This window comes from Pteronotus mesoamericanus, unplaced genomic scaffold (genome assembly GCF_021234165.1).
Source record: "Pteronotus mesoamericanus isolate MK-2021 breed Mesoamerican mustached bat unplaced genomic scaffold, CSHL_Meso_final scaffold_85, whole genome shotgun sequence".
In the NCBI taxonomy this organism is placed as follows: Eukaryota; Metazoa; Chordata; class Mammalia; order Chiroptera; family Mormoopidae; genus Pteronotus; species Pteronotus mesoamericanus.
In genome coordinates, this window is record NW_026555329.1 from 59,545,854 (window position 1) to 59,573,091 (window position 27,238).

At 37.7% G+C, this 27,238-nt stretch overlaps 2 protein-coding genes across 3 annotated transcripts in view; both read left to right on the forward strand.

Annotated features, from left to right (window-relative positions):
- Window positions 1–1,143, forward strand: part of PTPRZ1 (protein tyrosine phosphatase receptor type Z1) — a 203,839-nt gene extending 202,696 nt beyond the window's left edge. For both annotated transcript variants that reach the window (XM_054564622.1, XM_054564621.1), the window contains exon 30: window positions 807–1,143. In XM_054564622.1, the coding sequence (XP_054420597.1) occupies window positions 807–947 (141 nt within the window). In that variant the 3' untranslated portion in view covers window positions 948–1,143. The remainder of the gene's footprint in view (window positions 1–806) is intronic.
- A 21,237-nt stretch (window positions 1,144–22,380) lies between these two features.
- Window positions 22,381–23,875, forward strand: LOC129062877 (alpha-aminoadipic semialdehyde synthase, mitochondrial-like). The gene is made up of 3 exons (XM_054563916.1): window positions 22,381–22,588; window positions 22,681–22,789; window positions 23,630–23,875. The coding sequence occupies exons 1-3, from the start codon at window positions 22,539–22,541 to the stop codon at window positions 23,819–23,821; spliced, it is 351 nt and encodes a 116-aa protein (XP_054419891.1). The 5' UTR covers window positions 22,381–22,538; the 3' UTR covers window positions 23,822–23,875.
- Window positions 23,876–27,238: the final 3,363 nt, after the last annotated feature.

The following is a 27,238-nucleotide window of genomic DNA, read 5'->3' on the forward strand; positions in this document are numbered from 1 at the left end:
TTGTATCAAGCTTGTCCTGTATGAAATTGCTTTCCAGGGGTTGAACTTTCACCCATTTTATGAATGCATTCAGTGAGGCACCAGTTCACATGTGGTCCTGATGATTTTCCACTACAATGTTAGTCACATTCTCTGCAGCTACTTTCCCCCATCCCCCACTGACCAAATTGGCATCTGTAAGAGAAAAACTACTTTATTCTTCTCTATTCTGAGACCACAGCAGGACACATGCTGGCTCACCTTTGCTCAAAGCAGGGCATAGGAGGCAGACAGGCAAGTAGAGTGTAAAGAATACCTGGTAAACAGTGGATCTTGTAAAAAAAAAAAGTGCATTCTTCATGAGTCCCTCAGCTAATGTACAGTCCTTTGGGAGACCTCCCCATAAATACACAAACCCAATGGTTTCCATAACAACTGGAGAAAGGAGAATAAGTAATTTTTTATTGTGAGTGGGTTACAGGTGCCTAGTGCCAAAGGCTTACACACAAGTTGATGTCAGTCAGTAATGGAACCTGTCATATCACCTTCTGACTCCATGAAGTAAATGAATAAGGGTGGAGTACTTATCATAAGCAAATGTATGTGGACCATTTTCTAGGACAATGAATGTTGGGTAATTTAAAAAACTACTTTAAATTTAATCACCAGGAGACACTAATATTGATTGCATATCTCTGCTGAATATAACAGAACCCATAGAGTGCCCTTCCACAAAGTGCCAAAGTGTATTTAAAAATATTCCTCTGTTTAGAAATGTATGTCTTCACTGAGTTACTGTTTATAACCTCCCACTCTCTGTTTCCTAGGAGCAGTATCAGTTCCTCTATAAAGCGGTCCTCAGCCTCGTGAGCACAAGGCAGGAAGAGAATCCATCCACCTCTCTGGACAGTAATGGCACAGCATTGCCTGACGGAAATAGAGCCGAGAGCTTAGAGTCTTTAGTCTAACACAGGCAGGAGAGACAAAAACCCATATCTGAGAATTGTTTTCCTCTTTCTAAAATTAGACCGGAAAATCAGTTCAGTTTTTCTGTTATCTGTTTTTTTTTTTCCATCACCTGGCCATAACTTTTCATGACATAAGATTCTGCTGCCAAATTTATATAATTAACAATGTGTGCCTTTGTGCAAAACTTCTTGTAATTCACTTACTGTGTTTGAACTAAAATGATTAAATTTATAGTATTTCTAAGAATGGAATTATGGCAGTTTTTTAAATATTGATTTTAACAGAAATTTTCCATTTATAGGTACTAGAAATTTCCAACTACAGAGAACATGTTTGTTTTTAGTGTCAAATTTTTAGCTATATTTGTAGCAGTCATCAGGTTTGCTGGAAATATAACTTTTAATACAGTAGATTGTAAATAAAATGCTGTTCCCTATGATAGTCATCATTTTACAACTGCTGTATTCACCTAAAATAGTAAATAATCTGATACTTACTGTAAATACTGTTCTAGTATCTCCATGGACCAAATTTATATTTATAATTCTAGATTTTTATATTTTACTACTGAGTCAATTTTCTAGTCGTGTGTAATTGTTTAGTTTAATGATATAGTTCATTATCTGGTCTTGCTCTGTAAGTCCCCTGGTATCGTTTCATGTTATCTCAGTGATTAACTATTTCAGCATGTAATTTTAACTTTTATGGAAAATAGAAATACATTTGTTTTGAAAGAAGATGTTTTTATGAAAATAACACCTTACCCAACATTGTTCAAATGGTTTATCCAAGGTGTTGAAATAAATATAAATGTTGCTATCAAATTGCATTTGCCTGTGGCATGTTGTGCTGGCTGATGGCGAATTGTAGGTATGGGTCCTGCTGGGAAGACAGAAATAAAAGCGGCAAATGGAATGGGAAAGTGTACAGAACTGTGATTCCCAAACTGTACTGAGCCACACAGGGATTTAACAAAATTTTACATTTTTGAAGACAACACAGTAACATGTACTGATACTCCACAACTATTACCATTAAATTATTTGGACATAATTACTTAATAAATAGAACCATTGTGTGTTTCTGTGGCTCAGTAGGGCTATGAAAATGTTACTGAAAACTAAAAGCACCATGTACCAAAAAGTGTTGGGAAATTTTGGTTGAGAACCAAACTAGAAGTTAGATTTTCTAGGCAAGAACAAGCTAAGCTGGTATGGAAGCCAGGTAAATAAAGAAGAACCAGGAGGTCATAAGTCCCAGAACAGAAAAGATAAGAAGCCCTGTGTTAAAGCAAATTGTCAGGATCCACGAGCCATGTAGAGCCTAAGTGCAGGACAACAGGGAGTCATGGATAATGAGCCTACTTTGATACTGGAAACTCCTCTGCCTCAGCCAGGAGTGTTATATAACACTGCCTGCTGAGGAGGGAAGCAATCCCCAAGAATGCCCTGTTCAGCGTCTGTATCAGAAGGCCAGGAAAAGATTTGTTTAAACCAGTGGTTCTCAAAGTATGGTTCCCAGACCAACAACATCAGAAAAATCTGAGAATCTGTTAGAAATGCAAGTCCTTATTTCCCATCCCAGATCTACCATATCAGAATCTCCAGTTTGGGGTTCAGCAATCTAATGCAGGTTCAAGTTTGAGAACCACTGCTCTTTAGCAGCAATTCAGGGAGCCTCCAGCTACCTCAAACATTATATCAGGAGATTTTCACTAAATCTGTAAAATAAAACCAAAATTAAGCAATTCCTGTTTTAAAGCTTACTTTTTAAAGCAATAGTCATGAATAAGTCTAAAATAGGAAAAACAAATAGTAGAGAGTCACACATTACAAAATATGGGTGAGCACTGGTCTGCAGGGTACCGAAAAAAAAAAACGCATGCGCTTCTTTCTCTCCCTCCCAGAGAGGAAGGCTACAAGGTTAATTCTGATTCCTTGATTGCTACATTAACCTAGTCCTAGTCCTTTTGTTTTATAGTTTTGTTTCCCTATAACCCACAAAGTCTAATCATAAGCTGATATAAACCAGAAGTACATGCCACCTTAATTAGTCTATTTTTTCTTAGCCTTTGTCCCAGGAATAAATGTCCTTTGAGGGGGGAAGAATTTTTTTCCTTCATGGTTATTCATTAGTGATGTGTCTTGCAGAAACTCTTCCAAGGGAAAGTGATTATGCAAGTAACATTTATGATAAGTAAGCATTTTATGGACAAATTCTAATATACCCTGAAACCTGTAACAAAGACAATTCCTATCAGATAAGCTATCATTCCTCATCTCTTAACCCTTAACTCAGAGACAATAATCAACTATGAGAGAGGTGAAAAGAAATGATATCAAGTAAGTCAGGTAAGTCTTACTCAATTACTCATGTCCATTACTTAGATTTCTTTTATTGTTTTATCACATTTGCAGCTTTTATCCACACATTGTTTTATTACATAACGAGTGTATTTTTATTCTATTTTTATATTGTTACATAGGCATTTTTATTACATATAATTTATAAACCTATCATTGTCATTAGATAATATTCCATCTGGGATAGTGGTTTTCAAACAGGAACAGTATTGCTCTACAGGGGACATTTGGCAATGTTTGGGGACATTTTTTATTATCATAACTGGGGTGAGGAGGGTGTTGCTACTGGTATCTGCTGGGCAGAAGCCAGAAATGCCGCTAAACATTCTACATTGCTTAGGACAGCCCCCACTGCAAACAAGGGTCCAACACAGTCAGTCGGTCATCCCAAGGAGGAGAAACCCCGCTCTCATAGGTGTACACCACAGCTCTCGTGATCATTCTCCCAATGTTAGCTGTTGAGGTTATTTTTAAATTTTTCCTACAACACTATGACAAATATTTCTTTACATAAACAGCTTTTCCTATGTTTAGGATTATTCCTTACAACTGATTTCTCTGTCATTTGATGAGCAGATCATATTATCATTTTTATTTCTTAAAACTCACTTTCCAAAAGAGTTATACAGCTTACACTTTCAATGGCAAGATATTAAGGTCCTATTGTTCCATTCATGGGTTGAGGCCTCTTCTGAAATCTCCTCCGCAGAGCAACATTCCCAGATCAGCCTGTCTGAAATAGCACTCCTGCCTCCCAAGGAAGATACTCAAAATATTTAGCCCCAATCATCACAAGAGATGTGAATTGTCTCCCTGTCCTGTGTGTATCAGCTAAATGTCAGCCCACTTTTCTGCACCCTCTTTGCCTCCAGTACCTCCTCATCTCCTTTTCCAGCTTGAATTTTCTCAGTAGCAGATGATGTTTCCTGATATGTTTTATATTGGTTGTTTTGTCTCTCTCCTCTATTAGTACATAAGCTCCATGCAGAGGTGGATTTTTATTCTTTTTTTAATGTCTGTGTGCCCACACATAGAATAGTACCTGGAACAATAAAGTACTCAATGCATTTTAGGGGAATAAATTAAGAATGAATGAATTATGAATGAGTTAATTTTTACCAATAGCAAAAATACTCTCTTTAATAGTTCTAGAAAACCAGACACTCCATGGGTAGTGTTCCTCAACATATAATAAACATCAATTTTGACAAAATATGTCTATTCTTAGTTTATTCAGTAACACCTTTACAAATTAGCCCAGTTGAAAAGGAGCTGTTCTATACAGACTTTATCTCTAATTTTAAATCATATAGAGCAGTTTTGCAACCTCATGAGAATATTAAAGATGAACCTAGTCCATCTATTTAGTTAAATGCACCAGAACCATAAATTCTATCTTTGTTCCTATATTGTACTTCTGAGAATTTATGGCAGCTGCTTCATATAAAATGAATACATTTAATACATACATATTCTACTTACTATTATACCATAAGTCTTACTTAATTTTCATATTTGTGATTCAAAAGTCTCTATTTCTTACATTTCAAATGACTTAGACCATGAATCTAATATATAAAACTTGGAAAATTGGATCTCTTTATGAGCAGGTATGTTTTTAAACATTTTCCTAGAATTGAATTGTACTCACAAGTAGTACTTTGGATCAAAAATGCTAGGCATATATTAAATTAAAATTAACTTTTTGGAGAAAGTGGAAAAACCCACACATTTGTCATAATAAACAAAACACACTTTTGTTATTATAAAATTATAAATGATGGAATATTATCCCCTTGTTACTTGCCAAGTTCTGGTATTAGAGGTCTCTCTCATTAGTACAATATTGGCATATGAGTAAGTGGTATTAAATGTTGAGGCATGTAAATAAAACACATTATACCAGATTTAAGAATCTAAACATCACTGGCAATAATGGTTATGATGGCCATTCGAACTGGCTTGAAGTGGTATCTCATTGTGGTTTTCATTTGCATCTCTCTGATTGCTAGTGAGGCTGAGCATCCTTTCATATGTCTCTGGGCCCTCTGTATGTCCTCCTTGAAGAAGTGTCTGTTCAAGTTCTTTGCCCATTTCTTAATTGAGTTGCTTGTCTTCCTAGAGTGCAGTTGCATGAGTTCTTTATATATTTAGATGAAACCCTTGTCCATGATAGCATTTGCAAATATATTTTCCCATAGAGTTGGTTCCCTTTTCATTTTACTGATGTTTTCTTTTACTGTGCATTTTTATTTTGATGAGGTCCCATTTGTTTTTTCTTATCTTTATGTCCCATGCTGTCAGGTCTGTATCAGTGAAAATATTGCTGCATGGAATATCTGAGAATTTCCCACCTATGTTCTCTAGGACTTTTATGGTGTTCCAATTTCTTATTATCTTGCTTCAATACTCAGAAAGTTGCCTCCATTTTAAATTATACAAATAAAGAAATAAATGGATACAAGCAATTTTTTCCTTGCTGTTAACTTGTTGAATGAAGCTATGTGTTGAAAACTATAGCATTAAGGTTCCTATGAAAAATATTAAAGTCTTTTATACTACCTTTAGTTCAAATGTTTTAATGGATGCAGGAAGTTAAAACCACACTTTGTGAGCTTTTTAGAGAGTAAATGAAAAATGTCCCATACTTTGTCTCTCTGGTCTGTTCAGTTCTAAGCTTATGGTGATACACAAAATCGTTCAAAGCCCCACTTAGAGAAAAAACTGAAATGCTTTGAAAATAATTAAGGTCAATGAGGGAAAAAAAATGAGAACTGGTGTCATTACTGTGTAGTCACATTATCCACCAACATGCCTCTATCTAGGGTCCTTCTGTGGCAGATTGTATTTTCCAAAAATAGCCCCAAAATAATTTCATTCCACAAGTGACCCTGACATCCCTTTGAGAAGTGGGACTATGGTCTCCATTCTTGAATCTGGGTGGACATTTAACTACAGTAAAAGTGATGCTATGTGATTTCTGAGACTAAGTCATAAAAGGCAATAATATTCAGCTTCTGCTTGGTCCCCTTGGGAGGTTCACTCTTACACAGGACCACCATGCTGTGACAAAACCCACACATGGGAAGTCTTATGTGGAAAAAACCAAAGTCCTAGTCCACTGTCCCAGATGAGCTTCCATCTGAGACACAGAAACAAATTGCCACATATGTGAAGAAGCTGTCTTGAAATAGATCCCTGGGTTGCTACCCAACACAGCCCAAGTGAGACTGTGTGGAACAGAGACAAAATATTCCCACTGAACTAGAGACATTGAGGAGAGACTGGAGATGGAGGCTTTGCAGAGAGAACTGAGAGAGTAGCTGGAGGGATCCTAGTGCTGCATCTTCCCCAATATGGCAGCAGCCATCTGTCTCAGGCAGACCATTCCCATGAGCAGCAGCACCATGAAAGGAAACAATAGGCCTGTTCCCAGAAAGGACTCTATCCTGGCCCTTGGATGCCTAAGCCTAACTGCTGAGTGCAGAATAACTAGATTAACAGCTGAAGGAGAGAGCCACAGACAATAGATTCCAAAAAGTCTCAAACAGACTGCCTAAGGTCAGATGGGGTCAACATTCAATATCATCAGAGGCAGATCCAGAAAGAAAAAACAGCAGTAAATACTAGAGACTATCAAAATGAAATCTACTGAGGTATTTTCCATGATTTGTGATATTTTCTTTACTGCATAGCTTTTTAATGTTCATTTGAGTCAATCAAGTTTGTGTATATTGTCATTAGATTTTATACTAATAGTTTATTCTCCTTTCTTATAATACTCTTAATCTCTTTACAGCCTTATTAATACTGGTTCATTTGCTGTTGAGAGTGGGATTGCAGAGGAGAGTTACTTATGTGGATGTGTGTTTGTTTCCTGGGCTTTGTGGTTTTCTTCTGGCAGCACCTGCATAAACCACATCTGCTATGGTGGGCAGAGTGATACTCAGTCAACCAGCTGGAGGATAGGACCCACCAAAGAACAACCAAACAACAATCAAAACCCAATTAGGTCCAGAGAGCAAACATAAATTCCATAAATGGTATCCAAAGAGAATCAAGTTCAGGAGATACAGGAGATTGCACCACTGGATCTCACAGGTCTCCTACCATAGAAGTTCATACCACAAAATCAGGAAGTCAAGACAGATCAATTAAGAAGCAGAAGCAAAAAAAAAAGAGTCTCATGAATAATGGGAAGAAAAAGAAACACTCCCCAACTGAACAGAAACGAGGAATCCCCACAAAGAGAACTAAATGAAATAGAAGCAAGTAAACTATCAGATATTGAGTTCAAAACAATGGTTCTAAGGAAGATTAATGAGCTCAGTGAACTCAGAGATAATTATAAAAAACTATGGAAAACTACAAGGAACTTACTGCAAACTATATCAGCATGAAAGAGGACATAAAAACTCTCAATAAGAGGCAAGAGGAAATGAAGAACACAATTTCTGAATTGAAGAACACAGTAGAAGCAATCAAAAGCAGGCTTGATGAGGCAGAGGATCAAATCAACAAGCTGGAGGTCAAGGTAGAAAAACCTCCCAGAAAGCATAAGAAAATGAAAAAGGACTCAGTAAGAATAAAGAGGCATTTGGGGAAATGCAAGACAACCTGAAATGTAATAATATCAGCATAATAGGGATATCAGAAGAAGAGGAGCAATGGATAGAGGCCCTGTTTGAAAAACTAGTGATGGGAAACTTCCCTAATTGGAGGAGAGAAAAATCACACAAGTCCGGAGAGCAAGAGAGTCCCATTCAAGAGGAATGAAATGAGGTCCACTCCAAGACACAGCATCATTAAAATGGCAAATATCAAAGACAAACAGAGAATCCTAAAGTCAACAAGGGAGAAAGAGGTAGTAACATATAAGGGAGCCCCGGTACAGCTAGCAGCTGACTTCTCAACAGAAACACTACAAGCCAGAACGGAATGGCAAGAAATATTCCAGGTAATGTAAAGCAAAGGCCTGCAACCAAGACTGCTCTACCCAACAAGGCTCTCAATTAAAATGGAAGGCAAAATAAGGAGTTTCCCAGACAAAAGAAGGCTAAAAGAATGCACCTCCACCAAACCAGTACTGGAAGATATGTTAAAGGGACTACTTTAAAAAGATGAAGAAAAAGAGTGAGAAAGAGAGGAACACAGGTACAAAGGGAAAAAATGAATAAGTACGTATCAATAATAACTTTAAATGTAAATAGATTAAATAACATAGGATAGCATAATGGATAAGAAGATGTGACCCACATATATGCTGTCTACAGGAGACCAACCTCAGAATAAAGGATCTACACAGATTGAAAGTAAAGAGGTGGAAAAAAATATTCCAAGCAAATGAACAGGGGAAAAAAGCCATGGTAGCAATATTCCTATCAGACAAAATAGATTTTAAAACAAAGGCCATAAAAAGACACAGGAGAACACTTCATAATACTCGAAGATTCCATCAATAAGACATAAACATTGTAAACCTATGTTCACTCAACATGGGAACACCCAAATATATAAGGAAAATCTTGGAGGACTTCAAGAAAGATATAGACAGCAACACACTGATAGTAGGGGATTTTAACACCCCATTGTCAACAATAGATAGATCTTCCAAACAAAATATCCACAAAGATATTGTGGAACTGAATGACGTATTAGACTAAATGGACTTTACTGACATACATAGAACCTTTCATCCCAAAAAATCAAAATACACATTCTTTTCAAATGCACATGGAATATTTTCAAAAATAGACCACATGATAGGACACAAAACAAGCCTCAACAAATTCAGGAGAATAAAAAACATAATAAGCATTTTCTTGGACCACAAGAGCTTGAAACTAGAAACCAACCCCAGGGAAAAAACTCAAAAAAACATTAAAACTCATGGATACTGAATAGTATGCTATTAAACAACGAATGGGACAATAATGACATCAAAAAAGAAATCAAAAAGTTTCTGGAAACAAATGAAAACTAACACACAACAGTACAGAACCTATGGGACACAGCGAAGGCAGTCCTGAGAGAGAAGTTTATAGCAATACAGGCCTACTAAAAAAGATAGAAACATTTCAAACAAACGAGCTATCCCTAGAGGTCCAAGAACTGGAGAAACAACAACAAACAAAGCCCTGAGTGAGTAGAAGGAAGGAAACAATCAAGATCAGAGCAGAACTGAATGACATAAAGACTAAAAGAACAATTCAAATGATTGACAAATCGAGGAGCTTTCTTTGAAAAGATAAACAGAATCACTAAGCCATTAAGCAGACTCATCAAGAAAAGAAGGGAGAGGACCCCAATAAATATTATCAGAAATGCAAGAGGAGAAAATACAAATGACGCCATAGAAATACCAAGGATTGTAAGAAATTACTGTGAATAATTATATGCCAAGAGCATTGAAAACCTCGATGAAATGAACAAATTTCTAGAAAAATATACCTTCCAACACTGAATGAAGAAAAAGCAGAAAACCTGTACAGACCAATAAGAGCTGGTAAAATTAAAGCAGTAATCAAAAAACTCCCAGCACACAAAAGCACTGGACCAGACAGTTTCACAGGAGAATTTTACAAAACATTTAAGGAAAAGCTACCCCCGTTATTCTCAGACTATTCCAAAAAATCCAAGAAGAATGAAGACTCCCAAACTTTATGTATGAGGTCAGCATCATCCTAATCCTAAAACCAGATAAAGACACAACAAAGAAAGAAAACTATAGGCCAATATAGTTGACGAACATAAATGCTAATATTCTCAACAAAATATTTGCAAACTGCATCCAGGAATACGTTTAAAAGATCACCCACCATGATTAACTGGGATTCATCCCAAGTGTGCAAGGATGGTTCAATATTTGCAAATCAATAAATGTAATGCATCACATAACAAAAGGAAAGACAAAAATCACATAATCATATCAGTTGATGCAAAAAAAGCATTTGATAAGGTACAGCATCCATTTATGATAAAAACACTTAGCAAAGTAGAGGTAAAGGAGGCATACCTCAACATTATAAAGGCCATATATATAAAACCTACAGACAACATCATACTCAACGGGCAAAAACTAAAAACTTTTCCACTAAGATCGGGAACAAGACAAAGTTGTCCACTTTCACGACTTTTATTCAACATACTATTGAAAGTCCTACACTTCCAGAGCCACACTGGTAAGAAAAAGAAATAAAAAGCATCCAAATTGGAAAGGAGGAAGTAAAACTGCCATTTTTTGCAGATGACATGATAGTGTACATAGAAAAACCTATGGACTCCACCAAAAAAATACTTGACCTAATAAGTGAATTTGGCAAAATGAGATACAAAGTCAATATTCAGAAATCAAAGGCAGTTTTGTACACCAATAATGAAATATCAAAATCAGAAATCAGGGGGAAAAATCCCATTTGCTATAGCAAGAAGAAAAATAAAGCACCTAGGAATAAATTTAACCAAGGAAGTAAAAGACATGTACTCAGAAAACTACACAACACCGAAGAAAGAAATTAAGGAAGACACAAATAAATGTAAGCATATACCGTGCTCATGGATTGGAAGAATTAATATCATCAAAATGTCCATACTACCCAAAGCAATTTATAGATTCAGCACATCCCTATTAAGATAACAATGACATATTTCACAGAAATAGAACAGACATTTCAAAAATTTATATGGAACAATAAACGACCCTGAATAGCCGCAGCAATTTTGAGAAAGAAACACAAAGTAGGAGGGATCACAATACCGGACATCAAATTATACTACAATGCCACTGTACTCAAAACAATCTGGTACTGGCACAAGAACAGACCCATAGACCAGTGGAACAGAATAGAAAGCCCAGAAATAAGCCCAGGTCTCTATGGACATCTAATATTTGACAAAGGGGGCAGAAGCATAAAATGGAGCAATAATAGCCTCTTCAACAAATGATGTTGAGAGAGCTGGACGGCTACATGCAAAAAATTGAAATTGGGTCATCTGCTGACACCATACACAAAAATAAACTCAAGATGGATAAAAGACTTAAATAGAAGTCGCAACACCATCAAAGTCCTAGAGGAGAACATTGGCAGGAAACTCTCAGATATCCCACGCAGCAATTTTTTCACTGATATGTCTCCTAAAGCAAGGGGCATAAAGGAAAGAATAAACAAGTGGGACCTCATCAAAATAAGAAGCTTCTACAAGGAGAAAGAAAATATCAGCAAAATGAAAAGGGAGCCAACCCTATGGGAAAATATATTCACTAATGAAAATGGGCAAAGGACCTGGGCAGACGCTTTTCCAAGGAAGAGACACAGAGGGCCCAGAGACATTTGAAAGGATGCTCAGCATCACTAGCCATCAGAGAAATGCAGATCAAAACCACCATGAGGTACCACGTCACACCGGTCAGAATGGCCATCATAAACAGATCAACAAACAACAGGTGCTGGCGAGGCTGTGGAGAAAAGGGAACCCTGGTCCACTGTTGGTGGGAATGCAGTTTGGTGCAGCCATTGTGGAAAGCAGTGTGAAATTTCCTCAAAAAGCTGAAAATGGAACTGCCTTTTGATCCAGTGATTCCCCTGCTGGGACTATACCCTAAGAACACCAAAACGCCAATTCAAAAGAACCTATGCACCCCAATGTTCATAGTTGCACAATTTACAATAGCCAAGTGTTGGAAGCAACCTATATGCCCATCAGCAGATTATTGTATCAAAAAATGATGATACATTTACACAATGGAATACTACGCAGCAGAAAGAAAAAAAGAACTACTAAACTTCGTGACAGCATGGATGGAACTGGAGAGCATTATGCTAAGCGAAATAAGCCAGGGGGCGAAAGACAAATACCATATGATGTCACCTATAAGTGGAAACTAATCAACAATACAAAGATGCAAGGAAAATATGACCAGCAACACTGAAAGGAAAAGAAACCAACAGAGACAAGAGGGAAGGGAGGGGCAGGGGAAAAGGAAGGGAAGGGGAAAGTCAAGGATCATATAGCAAGGACTCATGGATACAACCAAAGGGGAAGAGTTGAGGGAGGGAGGGAAGGAGGGAGGGGGCAAGGGAAAGTGGTGGGGGGAAGGCAGAGACAAATGTATTTGAAAAAATAAATAAATAAATTTTAAAAGAAGACATGAAATAGATACAGAAAAAAAAGTGTAGTTTCTTATATCAAGTCATTTATTTTGCACATCAATGTGCAGTTTGGGCACAGCTCAGTGGGAGCACTTTTTTTGTGTGGTGGTGTTGCTTTTTTTATTAAAAAACATCAAATGAGCTTGTGGTGGTCCTAACAACCCATGTAAGAGAGGTTTCATAAATTAGAGTGCATCCTAAATTTTATCAAGTATTTTGAGTTTTTAAATAATTATCAAATTTCAATATTAAGTCTTGTCACCTTAGGCAAGCAATTTAAATTCCTAAGACACATTTTTTTCTTTTCAGTAAGAAGAGGTCTGGCCAAATTATTATTTTGGTTCTTTCTACTCTACAACCATTTTAAGATTCTCATTGTGGAACAGATACATCCATGGTTTGTTTGAATAGGATGAATGTTTTAGTTCTCCAACAATATCTAAAATATTGGGAAGAATATCAAAGCTAAAATATTATTAACTTTAACATAAACTTCAGGAAAAGATGTAAAAATGTTATTGCTAAAGAGAGAATGCCGTTTTTGAACATCTATTAGGTATCAGGCCTTACTCTACATTATCGCATAATAACTATCTTGTGAATTACTGTTATTTTTGTTTATGTAGAAAGAAATGGCTAACATATTGTATAATCAATCACAATGTTTCTCAAAGGCCAAGGGTCTACTATCTCAAGGATCTAGGACAATAAAAATGACAGAAATAGCTATAAAGATATGGAAGATGTAAACATTAGGTCTACCAAAATGGTTACACCAAGGTTCACAAACTGTGGCTCAAAAACCAAGCCCATCACCTGTTTTTGTAAATAAAGTGTTTTTAAAGTATATTTTATTAATTATGATATTACAGTTGTCCCACCTTTTTTCTACCCTTTATCCCCCTCCACTCAGCATGCCCACTCCCTCTAGCCACCCCCCTCTTAATTCATATCCATGGGTTGCACATATAAGTTCTTTGGCTTCTCCATTTCTTATATTATTCTTAACCTCCCCCTATCTATTTTGTACCTACCAATTATGCTTCTTATTCCCTGTACCTTTCCCCCCATTCTCTCCCTTCACTCGCCCTGCTGATAACCCTGTATCTAATCGCCATTTCTGTGATTCTGTTCCTGTTCTAGTTGTTTGCTTAGTTTGTTTTTGTTGTTGTTGTTTTAGGTTCAGTTGTTGATAGTTGTTAGTTTGTTGTCATTTTACTATTCATAGTTTTGATCTTCTTCTTTTCCTTAGATAAGTCCCTGTAACATTTCATATAATAAGGACTTGGTGATGATGAATTTCTTCTACTTTACCTTACCTGTGAAGCACTTTATCTGCTCTTCCATTCTAAATGACAGCTTTACTGAATAGAGTAATCTTGGGTGTAAGTACTTGCTTTTCATGACTTTTAATACTTCTTTTCAACCCCTTCTTGCCTATAAGGTTTCGTTTGAGAAATGATGTAATAGCCTCATGGGACTTCCTCATAGGGAACTCTTGCTGCTTTTAAGATTCTCTCCTTATCTTTAATCTTTGGCAGTTTCATTATAATGTGTCTTGGTGTGCTCCTCTTTGGATCCAATTTGTTTGGGATTCTCTGAGATTCCTGGATTTGTATGTCTATTGCTTCTGCCAGATTGGCAAAGATTTCTTTCATTATTTTTTCAAATAAGTTTTCAATTTCTTGCTCTTCCTCTTCTCCTTCTGGCACCCCTATGATTTGGATGTTGGAATGTTTAAAGGTCCCAGCAGTTCCTAAGCTTCCCCTCATTTTTTTAAATTCTCATTTCTTTATTCTCTCCTGATTGAATGTTTATTTATTCCTTTTGTTCCAAATCATTGACTTGAGTCCTGGTTTCCTTCCCCTCAGTGTTGGTTCCCTGTATATTTTACCTTTATTTCACTTTGTATAGACTTCACTTCTTCCTTTATTTTGTGTTCATACTCAACCATTTCTGTGAGCACCTGAATACCAGTGTTTTGAACTCTACATCTAATAGGTTGGCTATCTCCTTGTTGCTTAGTTCTTTTCCTGGAGTTTTGGTCTCTTCTTTCATTTGGGCCATTCTTTGTCTCAGCGCATCTGTTACATGTAAGGGGTAGAGCCTTAGGTATTTGCCAGAGCAGAGCAACCCACTTCATTGTGCTGTGGCACTGTACATAGGGGAAGGGTCAGAGAGGGAACAACACTGCTTGCTAGTCTCTCACCTTCAGTCACTTCGCCTGCTTCCTACCAGCAAATTGCTCCTTTTTTGGTGTTGCCCTGGTTTTGATTCCTGAGTGGGTAGGCTTGTGTACATTTTAGGACCCCGTGGGCCCCTCCAATATACTCTCCTGTGAGACTGGCAGTTTCTTCCACTGCCGCAACCCCTACAGGTTTTTACAGCCAGAGGTCTTGAGACTTTGGTTTCCCATGCTGGAACCCTGAGCTTCACAGTCTGTCTTGCTCCCCAGTTGTTCCTCCTTGCTTATCCAAATGCGAATGTGGGACTACCTCATCCGCCAGCCCCATCTCACCTGCCTGGTCCTCTAGCAGCTGCCTTGCCACATGTCCTCTCCACTGTGGCTGCCTATCTCTGCCCCTCCTACCAGGGTAGATGAATGTTTCTTTAACTCCTTGGTTGTTGGACTTCCATAAAGTTCAATTTTCTGGTAGCTGTGGTTGTGTTTTTGTTTTTAAATTGGTTGTGATCCTTCTTTTGGTTGCGTGAGGAAGCAAAGTATATCTACCGATGCCTCCATCTTTGCCAAAAGTGTAAATAGAGTTTTAAGGGAACACAGTCATGTCCACTTATTTATGTACTGTCTATGGCTGTGTCCATACTTCTAAGGTAGAAATGAGCAGTTGTGACACCCTTTGGCCTTCAAAGACTACAATATGTATCAAAGTTTCCTGACCCCTGATAGATTTCTATGTTTATAACTATAACCTGTCCATTCAGCTCCAAATCTTACCACCACCATCTTTATTATTGAAATTTCTGCTGAAAAACTTGTTACTGAAAGTTGATGTAGAGTTTGATTAAATCTGTCTTTACTCAAGCTTACTGATATTTCATTTTCTACTGTTGACATTTGACCAGCTCTTCAATAATATCCTCTTTTTTAATGTTATCATAAAGCCCAAACCAATTAATTATATCAAGATCTCACCATGTTTGCACTCCCACCTAAGGTGCTAGTTTTCTAGTTCCCATTCCATCAGGGAACTCTTCAAGATTAGGAGAGGAATCAAGTTCTGCAAATGAAATAATATATGTGGTCTTTTCTGTATGGTTTCTTTGATTTAGCATAATGTTTTCAAGGTTCATCCATGTACCATGTATCATTTCATTTCTTTTTTATTACAAAATAATATTCTATTGTAAAATATGTTGCATCTTGCTTATGCACTTATTAGTTGACTGACCTTTGGATTGTTTTCACTTTTTGCTATTATGAATAATGTTGTTACAAACATTTGTTTATAAATTTTTGCATGGACAAATATTGTCCTTTCTCTAGGGTGTATAACTAAGAGTGGAATTGTTGGGTAATATTGTAACTAGGTTTAGCCTTTTTGCTAAACTGTTTTCCCAAGCAGCTGTACCATTTTACATTCCCACCAGCAGTCTATGAAGGTTCTAGTTTCTCTACATCCTCAGCAGCACTATTATTATCTTTTTTATTATAACTGTCCTGGTGACTATGAAGTGGTACCTCACTGTAAGTTTGATTTGCATTTTTCTGGCAGCTAATGATGTTGAGCATCATTTTATGTGCTTACTGGCTCTTTTGTTTGTCTTTTTGAGGAACTGTCAATTCAGATCCTTTGTTCATTTCTTTACATTGGGATCTTTCTCTTTTTATTAGGTTATAGAAGTTCTTTATGTATTCTAAGTACAAATTCCTCCCTTACTTGGTGTATGATTTGCAACATTTTTCTCTCATTCTGTAGATTGTCTTTTTGCTTTTTTGATACTTGGAAGCACAAACGTTTTTAATTCTCATTATGTTCAATGTATCTATTTATTTTGTTTTGTTGTTTGCGTTGGTGCCATTTATTGAAGAAACTATTGCCATAAAAACAAGGTCATGAAGATTTACACCTATGATTTTTCCTAGAAGTTTTATAGTGTTTACTTTTAGATTCAGGTTTTTGGTTCAGTTTGACTTAATTTTTATGTGTACTGCAAGGTAAGGGTTCAACTTCATTACTTCACATGTAGCTATCCAATTGTTCCAGCACCATTTGGTGAAAAGACTATTTTCCTCTAGTAAACTGCCTTAGCACCCTTTTCAAAAGACAATTGATCATAAATGCGAGGGTTATTTCTGGACTCAGTCTATTCCTGTGAATTTGGAAGTATTCCTTCCTCTCTAATTACTTGGAATAGTTTGAGAAAGACAGGTATTAACTCTTCTTAAATGTTTGGCAGAACTCACCTAGGAAACCATCTGGTTCTGTATTTTGTTTTTGAGGAATTTTAAGTTACTGATTAAATTTCATAACTTGTAATTGGTTTATTTAGATTTTCTATTTCTTCATGATTCAGTGTTGGAAGGGTATATGTTTCTAAAAATTTATCTACTTCTTCTAGGTTTTTCACTTTGTTGGCATACAATTGTTTGTAATAATCTCCTTTGATCCATTGTATTTTGATGGTGGTGAGGAAACATTTTTTATCTAAAAAGATGAAACTCCATCTGCTGAATATAAGAAAATATATTCTTGTAGGAAAACAATTGTACAATAAATTAACAAATAGCACAATCATCATCACTCTTCCACATATGTAAAAATACATGATAGAGTTATTAAAGTTCTCTGCTAATTACTGGCATATCCTTTTCCAAATATTTTCATATGAAAATAAAGATATACATTTCAAAAACACCACTGTAATGATTAATCAAAACATATGTTTTATATTTTAAAATAGCACTGTAGCAAGCACAAATGTTTAGAGCTGTTTCACCAAGGAAGATAAAAAGAAAATAGAATTCTCAGTGAAGTTTTTATTGTGCTCTGTGTTGTATAGATAATTCACTTCAATATTGGTCCATAGATCTCCTTTGCAAAGGGTCCTATCAAGTCTTTAGCTCAGATTTCACCTGAAAGAAAATAAATTTGTAGTTGTCATTTTAAAGGTGGTATTAGAGTTTAATTGCTACAGTAATAATAGCAGTAATATCAGGGTCAATGAAATGTTGCAGGCCTGAACATTTTTAAAATATCCGCTTAAATATCCCCTGCTAAATTATTACTTAATCAATACTCTGCAAAGAAAAGGGGTTAATTTTAGGTTAAACACACAACTGGACTTAGGGACAGGGTCCGAATTTTTATGCTTAACTTCATTAACTCCTGCCAAGACAATCAGAGAATAAAGTACAAGAAAGTAAAGTAAATTTAACTCATCTGTTATTTACTGATGTCATTTTTTTTTAAAACTCATCTGTTTTTTGGGAACAGATATCTGGTAGGATTGCTGAAACAGTAAGTTTCAATGCATTCTTTAAATGCCAGTATGACCTCATCGTATGTCACCTTATCACTCTGTTTCCTCAATAATTAAATACGTGGTTTAATTTGATATTGGCTGATATGTAGATATGTTTTCTCATTATTTGACATTGATATGCTTTGATGTTTTCTACTCCTTTCACACTTTCATAAGAGCCAAATAAGGTATTATACTCAGAGGTAATGCTTATTTGTACATATATGTCATCTTAAGAGAAGAACAGACAGTTGAAATTTAAATTCATTTTGACCAAAGTATGTATTTAGTACTAATAATATATTGAGACATAAAGATTAATAAAATAAGAATGTTTTCCAGCAAAAGCAAAAATAAAATAAAACATGGTCTCTATTTTTGAAGATCTGGAAGTGAATACCCTCTGCTATTTCAGTGTTGTTGTAACCAAACACAGGTCCAGCCGCTTGCCACTTTGAAAATAAATACTTGAGAGGCAGGTGCTGATGGAGGAAAGTGGTTTATTCAGGTGCCAGCAACCCAGAAGATAAGGGACTCTCATCTCAAAGCCCATCTTAGTATTTTAGGTGTCCTGGTTAGTTTATAAAAGGGGACTGTGGGAAGAGGGGAACTAATGAATTTCTGGCAATGTGCAGGTTCTAGCTCTGCTATTGGGTGGTTTCAATGTTATCTCCTGCGTGCTTCCTCATGTGGTTTCATCACTCCATCCAAGCTTCAGTGCTGGTATCTGGGAACAGAGCTTGCAGGCATTATTTCTGCTGGTTCTGACATAAGCTGCTGAAGCTCGCCCAATTGCTTGTGGTCATGGTCATTCCTTGGTTAAGGAGGAAACCTTTAATGCATTAATCTTCTGTGAGAGTGTTGGTACAGACTATTCTATGATTACCACCTGATTAGTATACTGTGTTTACTTCAATCACTGTTATATTATCGTCCCCAAAATACAAAAAACAAGGGAAGAAAAGCAGCTCCTATGTCTCTCAGACATGAATCCTTTCATCTCAGAGATTTCTGGTCACCCGAAAAAAACAAACTGTCCTAGCTTCATCTTCTGCTTTTTCTGCCCCACACCTGCCATAAGCCACTTCATCAAGGAACCCAGATTTCTTTTAGTTTATAAAAACCAAGATCTGGTATCTTCTGCTAGGTGTGTTTATGTTACTGAGATATTGTTGCTCTTGCCCCTTTTAGTGGACAGAGCAAAAAAGTAGACAAACACAAACACATACATAATTTAAGCATAAATTAATGCCAATATTTCCAATTAAAATTTAACATTGCAGGTTTTTCTTTACTTTAAAACTTTATATTTGCATCAATTGTCTTCAGCAGTGAAAATTTTAATTTCTTATAAAATGAATGTACATTGTTTTATCCCAAAATATGAATACAATAATTTTGGAATTGCAATGCTAATATTACAGTAAATAATAAAGTTATTAACGGTAAGAGAGTATAGTGATCATTTCACCATATACACAAACATCTAGTAATCATGTTGTACACTTAAAAGTAAAATAATGTTGTATGTCAATTATATCTCAATGAAAACCTATTAAATAGAATTTAGTGTTTCTTTCACTTTTTTTAGAATAGATCTCACAAGGAATGCTTTGTATAAAAGTTATTTGCATTACTTTTTTGTATGGTTCCATTGTCAACGTGATATCCAGTTGGATTAATTGTTGTGTTACCATTACATTTTATTTTGGCTTTTAAATCCCTTTTGATTTAATTTAATTTTTCAAATAACTTAAACATTTATGAATTTCAAAGATTAAAACTATGTTAAGGGAGTTGCAAGACAGTGGCACAGTAGGAGGATCTTTCTCACATCTCTTTCCAGAACCAAACTGGAACTAAAACTAAATGGGGGAACAGTCACCCAGAATTACCAACCAAAGACTACCTGAAGAGGGACTTTTAACCAAGGATGGGCAGAAACCATCCCAAGGCTGGTAGGAAAGGCAGGGTCACACACGGGGCTGTTGCAGCTCCCACAGGTGGCAAGTTTAGGGTTCAGAGGAATAGCTCAGCTGTGGAAACTTCCCCCTGAGAGAAGTGAAGCCTGAACCCCAGACTTGGCTCCCCAACATGGAGGCCAGAGCCAAGATCAGCCACCCACATAGCATCCAGCAGTGAAGAGCAGAAGAGTTTCTATCTGCCAGGGAGAGAAGGAGCCTGCTGGAGACAAAGCAACTCTTTTTCTTGAAAAGCCAAAGAAAAGTGTTTCATTTACAGTAAGTACCTGGAGGCTTCAGCGAGGGAAGGGTGGTGCAAACTGGAGCCACCCGAGAAGAGCCTGGAGTGGGAAGAACTGGAGGGGGGCATGGTGGGGCAGCTGTGGGGTCCCTGCACAGGGTCATCCCCTGATAAGGCCGTGGTCATTTTCCTTGAAAAAAAGCAAGCCCCTTCCGGGGAAATCAACACCAGTTAGAACACTTACATCACCTTTTGGGATACTACTCACCCCACCCTCTGCAATCCCGCTTGCTCCACCCCGCGTCTTTTTCTCTTCATCCTGCATCTTCACCTCTGCTGAGGAGAGAGCAGCATAGGCAGACTTGGTGGGTGCCAGAGACAGACTTCGGTGTGTGGCCATTCTCTACACTTTCCTAGGAAGCACACGGGTGCTTCTGCTTGACGAGAGAGCCAGTAGGAACACTGGGTCTACACACCCTCCTGGTTTCCAGCAGATCCAAATTCTGGGCTGCAGAAGCCCCATCTATCTGCCTACTAGGGGCTCCACAATGCCAAGTTCAGGGAGATCATCTGGAACAGATTCAGACATGTGGCTCTGGGGCAGGAGAACACACACACTGTCTTCCCTGAAGTCTGAACAGCACCTCACCCTCATGGGAGATCTACGGGTTCCATCCTTCTGACTCCACCGGAAACCATGTACAGTTGGTTACTGTCTAAGTCTGACAGTCAGCTGGCAAATAGAGGGAGGTGGAGGTGGCACCTTGGAACATTTGCTGACCTGCACCTGGGCCCTGTACTGAACAATGCCTACCTTGGAGTGCAGCTTGGCCCCTTCTGTTCACAGCCAAGCTTGGTGGAAGCAGCCACAGGCTGTGTATTACTTGTTGTTTCAAATAAGCAGCTGAAGGCCAGATATGGACGCCATCTGACACTGACTTACACCAGCTTCAGACAACATTGGAGATGCATCCAAAGGAAGATCCCAATAGTCAGGCACTAAACTCTGCAGAGATGAATTTCACTTGGTTCTCTTTCATTATTTTTGTTATTTTATCTTTTTCATAGCTTTCTCATTTTTTTCTTCTATTTTTATTTTTTGTTCTCTACTTTTTTGTATCTCATTTTTCTCCTTACTTTTCTTACTCTATTTTTTCTTCTTTTTTATTTTCCTTCTTTTTGGTTTTTTAAAATTTTTTATTTCTTATTCTTATCATTTCTCTTCCCTCTTTCCTCTCATAACAGTTTCCTTTTGTCTTCTTGCATTTTTTTACTATTATTTTTGTCTTTGCTATTTTCTGATTCTTTTTTCTTTTGTTGTTGTTGCTACTGTTGTGCAGAAAACACATACAGTCCAAATCAACACAAACCTAAGGACCCACACTAAACACATCATAATTAAAATGACAAAGATTAAAGGGAGAGAAGGAATCTTAAAGGCAGCAAGAGAAAAATAGTTACCTACAAAAAAGCCCCCATAATGCAGTCAGCTGATTTTTCAACAGCAATACTTTAGTCCAGAAAAGATTGGCATGGCATATTCAAAGTAATGAAAAGCAACGATCTGCAACCAAGACCACTCTGACCAGAAAGACTACCATTTAAAACTGAAGGCAAAATGAAGTTTCTCTTCCTAGTCTTCACTCTATAATGTAGCACACAGGCCATCTCCACTAAGTTTTATTCCCTCCCTCATTTATTCCCTCATTTACTCCCTGATAGTTATTTTGGTGATGTGGAGGATGAAAGGACAGCAATCTTACCTTTTAGTAGGTAAGGAAATAATGCAAGCCTAAGCAAATAATAATGTTTGGCCTCAGACAAGGAAATCATACAGATGTAAGGATGGGTGGGATAGATTTCATTACATGTTATAAAGAAAGAGCTGAATGTTTGAAGAGGAAGAAAGTCTGTCTTCAGGTAAATCTGGAAAGCTTCTTGGAGGTGGTAACTGTTCAGACACTTTTTTAAGGAGCATATGACCTCGGTTGGGGTGGGAGGGTGAAGGGAGCATTCCACGCGGAAGTCACAGGGACACTGAAGGTTCAGAGGTGGTAAAGTAAAAGCTGGGAGCAGAGAGTTACAATAGCTTCTTTGGTTCCCACACATGATTTGTGTAAAAGATTGAGGATGAAAAATGGAAAGGTTATTGTGGAAAGTTTTAAATGTGATAACAGGGTGCACTTACTGTATAGTCCTCAAGGACTCACCGATCATCTCTGAGAGGATAAATTAATCAGGGCAATGTCTCAGCTTCAGTGCAGTTCAAGCTACATTGAAAAGTAGGATTGGACAAGAAAGTTCTGATTAGCTCCTCTCTGTACTTTAAAGCTTGCTGCCGTATGTATTGCATCCTCTTGTGGCCAAGGCATGCGTCACAAGCAAAGTTAACATGGTTACAGCAAGCTACATCACACCAGCGCTAAAGGAATTAGAAAAGAGGTAAGTTTCAGTCATTTTCAACCAGGAAGCTCCACGGCATTACTTTTATTTTATATCCAACTTTTCCTTCCTCCTCTTTTCACCTGTTGTAGTGTGGAAGATGCTGGCATCACTCTCATTGGTGAATTGGGACTGGACCCTGGTCTTGATCATATGCTGGCAATGGAAACAATAGATAAAGCCAAAGAAGTGGGAGCCACGGTGAGCCCCATGGACACCCAAAGTTCCGCTTAGGAAACCATTCCAAGGTCCAGGTTTCTGTGTTCAGAAATAAACTTTGTATAATTTTGATTGAAGGTGTTGCTATATTCTAGCTCATACTTTGACCAGAAATTTCAAGTAAAATTCTGTGATTACAGAAATACATGCATTGTAAACCCATGGCCAAGTCTTACCAATAAATTTTTAGAGAAATAGATGCTACTACAATATTTTGGTTGAATAAAAAGATTTTTGACTGCCATAAGATTCTATAATAAGGTCTGACTTTTAAGAATGAAAAATATTCTTTACAATATCATTCATCTGTTGCTACATGAAGTGTCTTTTATATATGAGAAGGAATTATGGGGCATGTAAATATATGAATCAAATTAAATGTTTTAGGCTTTATGTATATAATACATAATGAAATGTAGATTCAAATGAATTATAATTGTATTAACTATATGTCATATATTGATGAATATATATAAAATTACATATAATATATAATAAAATTATAATACAACATACAATTTGAATGCAAAAGTCAGGAAGAACTAACTGATCAGAATTGAATTGATAGTTACATTTTTAACTAAACAAAATGATAGTTGCAATCTCTAGAAGATTTTTTTAAAAATTAGTGCACACAAAGTGTAACTCTGGTTTAATCCAATGGTGTTTGTCTTTAAGGACATATTTTGGAACACCTTAGAAAGGAAAAACTGTTGCAAGTGTACCCTGTGCCTGTCATTAGACTCAATTAATTACTTAGATATATTATTCTCACTCATTTATTGTTAATCCTCCATGATTTATTGATTGCTTATTTTACAGATTGAATCTTACATTTCTTACTGTGGTGGGCTTCCAGCCCCTGAACATTCAGACAATCCTTTGAGATACAAGTTCAGTTGGAGTCCAGTGGGAGTTCTGATGAACATCATGCAGCCCGCCACCTACCTGCTGAATGGAAAGGTGAAGGATTCCCACCACAGCTCTAGAGGCAAACCTGCAGCAACTGCCTGAGGAAGTTCAGACTCTTTCTCCCTGATACCGAGGCCCTTTAATACTGGCTACGCTGCTTGCACTCCATCCTTTTTCTCTTTTGACGTTTCCCAGTGTGTATTTTCTGTTCCATTGAGTCTCCTCACTGTTCCCAGCATGACCTGTACTCATTCTTCCTCTTCTTGAAAGTAGCTTCCACATTTGGAAAACCCACTTCTCAACTTCTCTGCATGTGTAAATACTGGTCATCCTGTGGCGAGCAATTTCTGATGGGGTTCAAACATGGACTAACCCACTCCAGAGCCTTTCTTGCCCCCTTTACTGATTGCCTTATAGCAGGAAACACAGACACTAGAATGACAGCTACTATCCTGTAGGGCAGTTCCAAAGTGTGCTGAAGTATCACACGGTACAGATGAGAGGGCAGTTGATTTGACCTTGGTGAGAAGGTGGGGAGAAGAAAATTAACAGAGAAAAGAAGATGTGCTCGACCTTGAAGGATAAGAAGTTGCCAGCCGGGCAGGTGCACTGACACTCGCGACTGCTAAGCAGCGACTTCATTTGATTCTTACAACAACCCCATCTGGTTTATAGGGCAGAAAACAGGCATGAGAAGCTTAGCTTACAGCCACAGTTAAAGACGTTCCAGATGGCACAGCCAGTGTTCAGGTCACGTCAGGCTGCCTTCACAGTTTATTCTCTCAGTCTAAGGAAAGCTTTGCACTTGGGAACAAAGGTGACTAGACTGGGGATTCTCTTTACATTTTGTGATGTAAGCACTTCCCTCCCCTCACCCTAGTCCTGGCCCTGCAGGGAGAGATGAGTCATGTGATCAGATGTGTGTCTTAAAAACATTATTCGGGCAGGAGGATTATAAATTCTCAGTGTATTTGTGAATCTAAATGTATTTTATACACAAAAGAAAATAGTGAAAGTTTCTTTGGAAACCAGGTGAGTGTTGTTGCCAGCCATGGTCTTCTGAGCCTCGGCTGGAGAGCGTGGCTCACAGCCTTGCAGCACATTGAATCACTGAGGCAGAGTACAAAATCTTAGTGTTGGGCCCTGTCCACAGAGCTTCTGATTCACCTGAGCTGTGAGATCTTTAAAAACCACTCCAAGTGATTCTAATGTGCAGCTGAATTTGAAAAGAACTGACTTAGTGACCAGAGGACCACAGCTGCACTTAAGAGTCTATATGACAGACAAGACATTTAAATTTGATGCTAGAAAGATACTCTCACATGTTTCAGGATATGAAACAGGATGCCCGAGTTCTGGTCCAACAGGTGACTTCTCTCATGTCACCAAAGGCCAATGATGTGTAAAATGAGCATCGATATTCCATCGAGTTCTCCAATTCTGCGAATCATGAAGATTTGGGCAAGAAACTTAGCCTGATGTTCTACCAAGGACGTATCTTTTATCTGCCACAGCCTGATGCCCCTTTCACCTCTGCAGTCCTGGAAAAGACACTGGCCTAACATATTAATGCAGGAAAAAGTTTTGCTTCATTTTGGCAAAATGCTTATTTCCAGGAGGCCATGTAAGTGATAAAGATGATGACAATGAAAGGATCAGCAGAGAGCAACCCAAAGAACAAGGGATTCGGTGTCCGTTGGCCGGGCTTTGTGCTCTAGCTCTGCCCTGGCCGTCTGGGGGTGCTAGAACGGTCTTTTCATCTCCCCGGGCTTTGGGCTCTGTGAAGAGAAACACAGTAACGCCAGTCTTGCGGGGTTCTTGCTTCAGAGCTCCATGAGGTCACACAGACTATACTCCGCTTGACAGCACATTGTCCGGCATGTCATAAGTCCCTAGCAAATATTAGTGACCTAAAGAAATTGATGGTGAGGAGAGCTCAGGGAAAGCACAAGTTTATATTCAGGCAGCAGAAGATGAATTTGTTGAAATTTTCCCCTTTCATCCTAAACTCCTTTTGTAAAAAAAAAAAAAAAAAAAAAAAAAAGGCTTCTACGCATTGCCCTGACTCTGTGGAGACAGCAAGAGAAAACATGATGTTTTTCTTTGCTAAAATGATACTTTTTTCAAGGTCCTGCTCAAGTTCCCTCTTGTGGATGCATCCCTCCCTGACCACTCCTGCCCCCATGCACTATCCTTTTGTCTGAACTCCCATGCTTTGTCTGTGCCTAAGAATTTTCCAGATGCTGTATTGTTCACTCAGTAATTCAAGTGCATCAGTCTGTCTCACAACCCAGAAGCCTCTTTTGTGTTCGTGTCCCCCATCCCCCTGTGACTGTGGAGCAGGCCTTACTTAACTCACAGAATCATAAAGGGGAGCCAGGGGACCTCTGGCCTCTGTCTAAAGTTGAAGCCTTAAACTTTTCCAGTGACTTAAGCAGTGGCCTATGAATTAGGACATGTCTCCTTGCACTACATCCTTGCAGTAATTTCCAGCCACTGGTTCTATTTCTAATTTCTAATTGTTTCCAATAATACTTGATTTCCTTCCACATCTCTGGAGACAGTGATTGTGGATTCTTTCAGTTCTGTTCCCTTTGTGAGTGATGGGACACTTTCCTATAATGGTGGCACCTGGGAATGATGTGGCAGAGCTTCACCGTCACCTCTGTTAGCCTATCTTTTTAAGCTACTGCCAGCTAAGCAAATACCGAGTCAGGGCTGTGCTCGTTCTGCAAACACAGCTTTGAGACTGATTTCCTAGCTCTCAAGTTTGCTTGAAAGTCAAGTTTACCTTGATGCCCCCTCCTTTGTAGGAAATTCAATTTCTGTAAATGTTGTCATTAAGTTGTCTGTGAACTAAAACAAATGTTTTTGAAAAAAACAGAGCTGCTACTGCTCTCTGGTGCCTACAAATGTGATTAATGCAATTTTCAAATAAAACTGGCACATTCAAGCATGCTGAACCCCATCAAATATGACCCCTCTTAAGACATTGATCCAGAAATAAGCACAATTAAGAGTGTAAATATGGTATAAAAGAAATACATGGATATTGAGGTCAGGTACACCTGGGTTAAAATGTGCTTCTGGGTGACCTAGCCTCAGTTTTCATCTCTGAAAAATGGATTATCAAGTGGGTTAAAGTGATGTCTATAAGGCATCCAGAAGCACACAGTGGTCATTGAATAAATGATTGTCTTAATATTTCCTGTTTTATATTTCTTGTTAGTTTAACAATAAAGCTTATAATCAGTTCTCATTGGTTGGGTGATAAGTGTTGGACTTAGAGCATCCCACAACAGCAGTGAGTAATGAGCTACTGTTTCTGCTGGGAGTGGGTTTTACATGTGAACATTATCAGTTCAGAAGAAATGCCTATTTTCTTCCAAATAGATAAATCTGTCTTCATTCAAGTTATTTAATGAAATATTAAACAAGACAGTGCTTATTAATGAACCTTATGATATGCCACTAGAAATAAAACACTGAGTTAACTTCAAATGATAATAATTATTTAGT

Excerpts from the sequence above, each read along its gene's own strand:
- LOC129062877 (XM_054563916.1), top strand. The coding sequence starts at position 22,539 with ATGGTTACAGCAAGCTACATCACACCAGCGCTAAAGGAATTAGAAAAG. Across the intron at positions 22,589-22,680 it reads CTAAAGGAATTAGAAAAGAG|TGTGGAAGATGCTGGCATCA; the intron begins GTAAGTTTCAGT and ends CACCTGTTGTAG. Across the intron at positions 22,790-23,629 it reads CCAAAGAAGTGGGAGCCACG|ATTGAATCTTACATTTCTTA; the intron begins GTGAGCCCCATG and ends CTTATTTTACAG.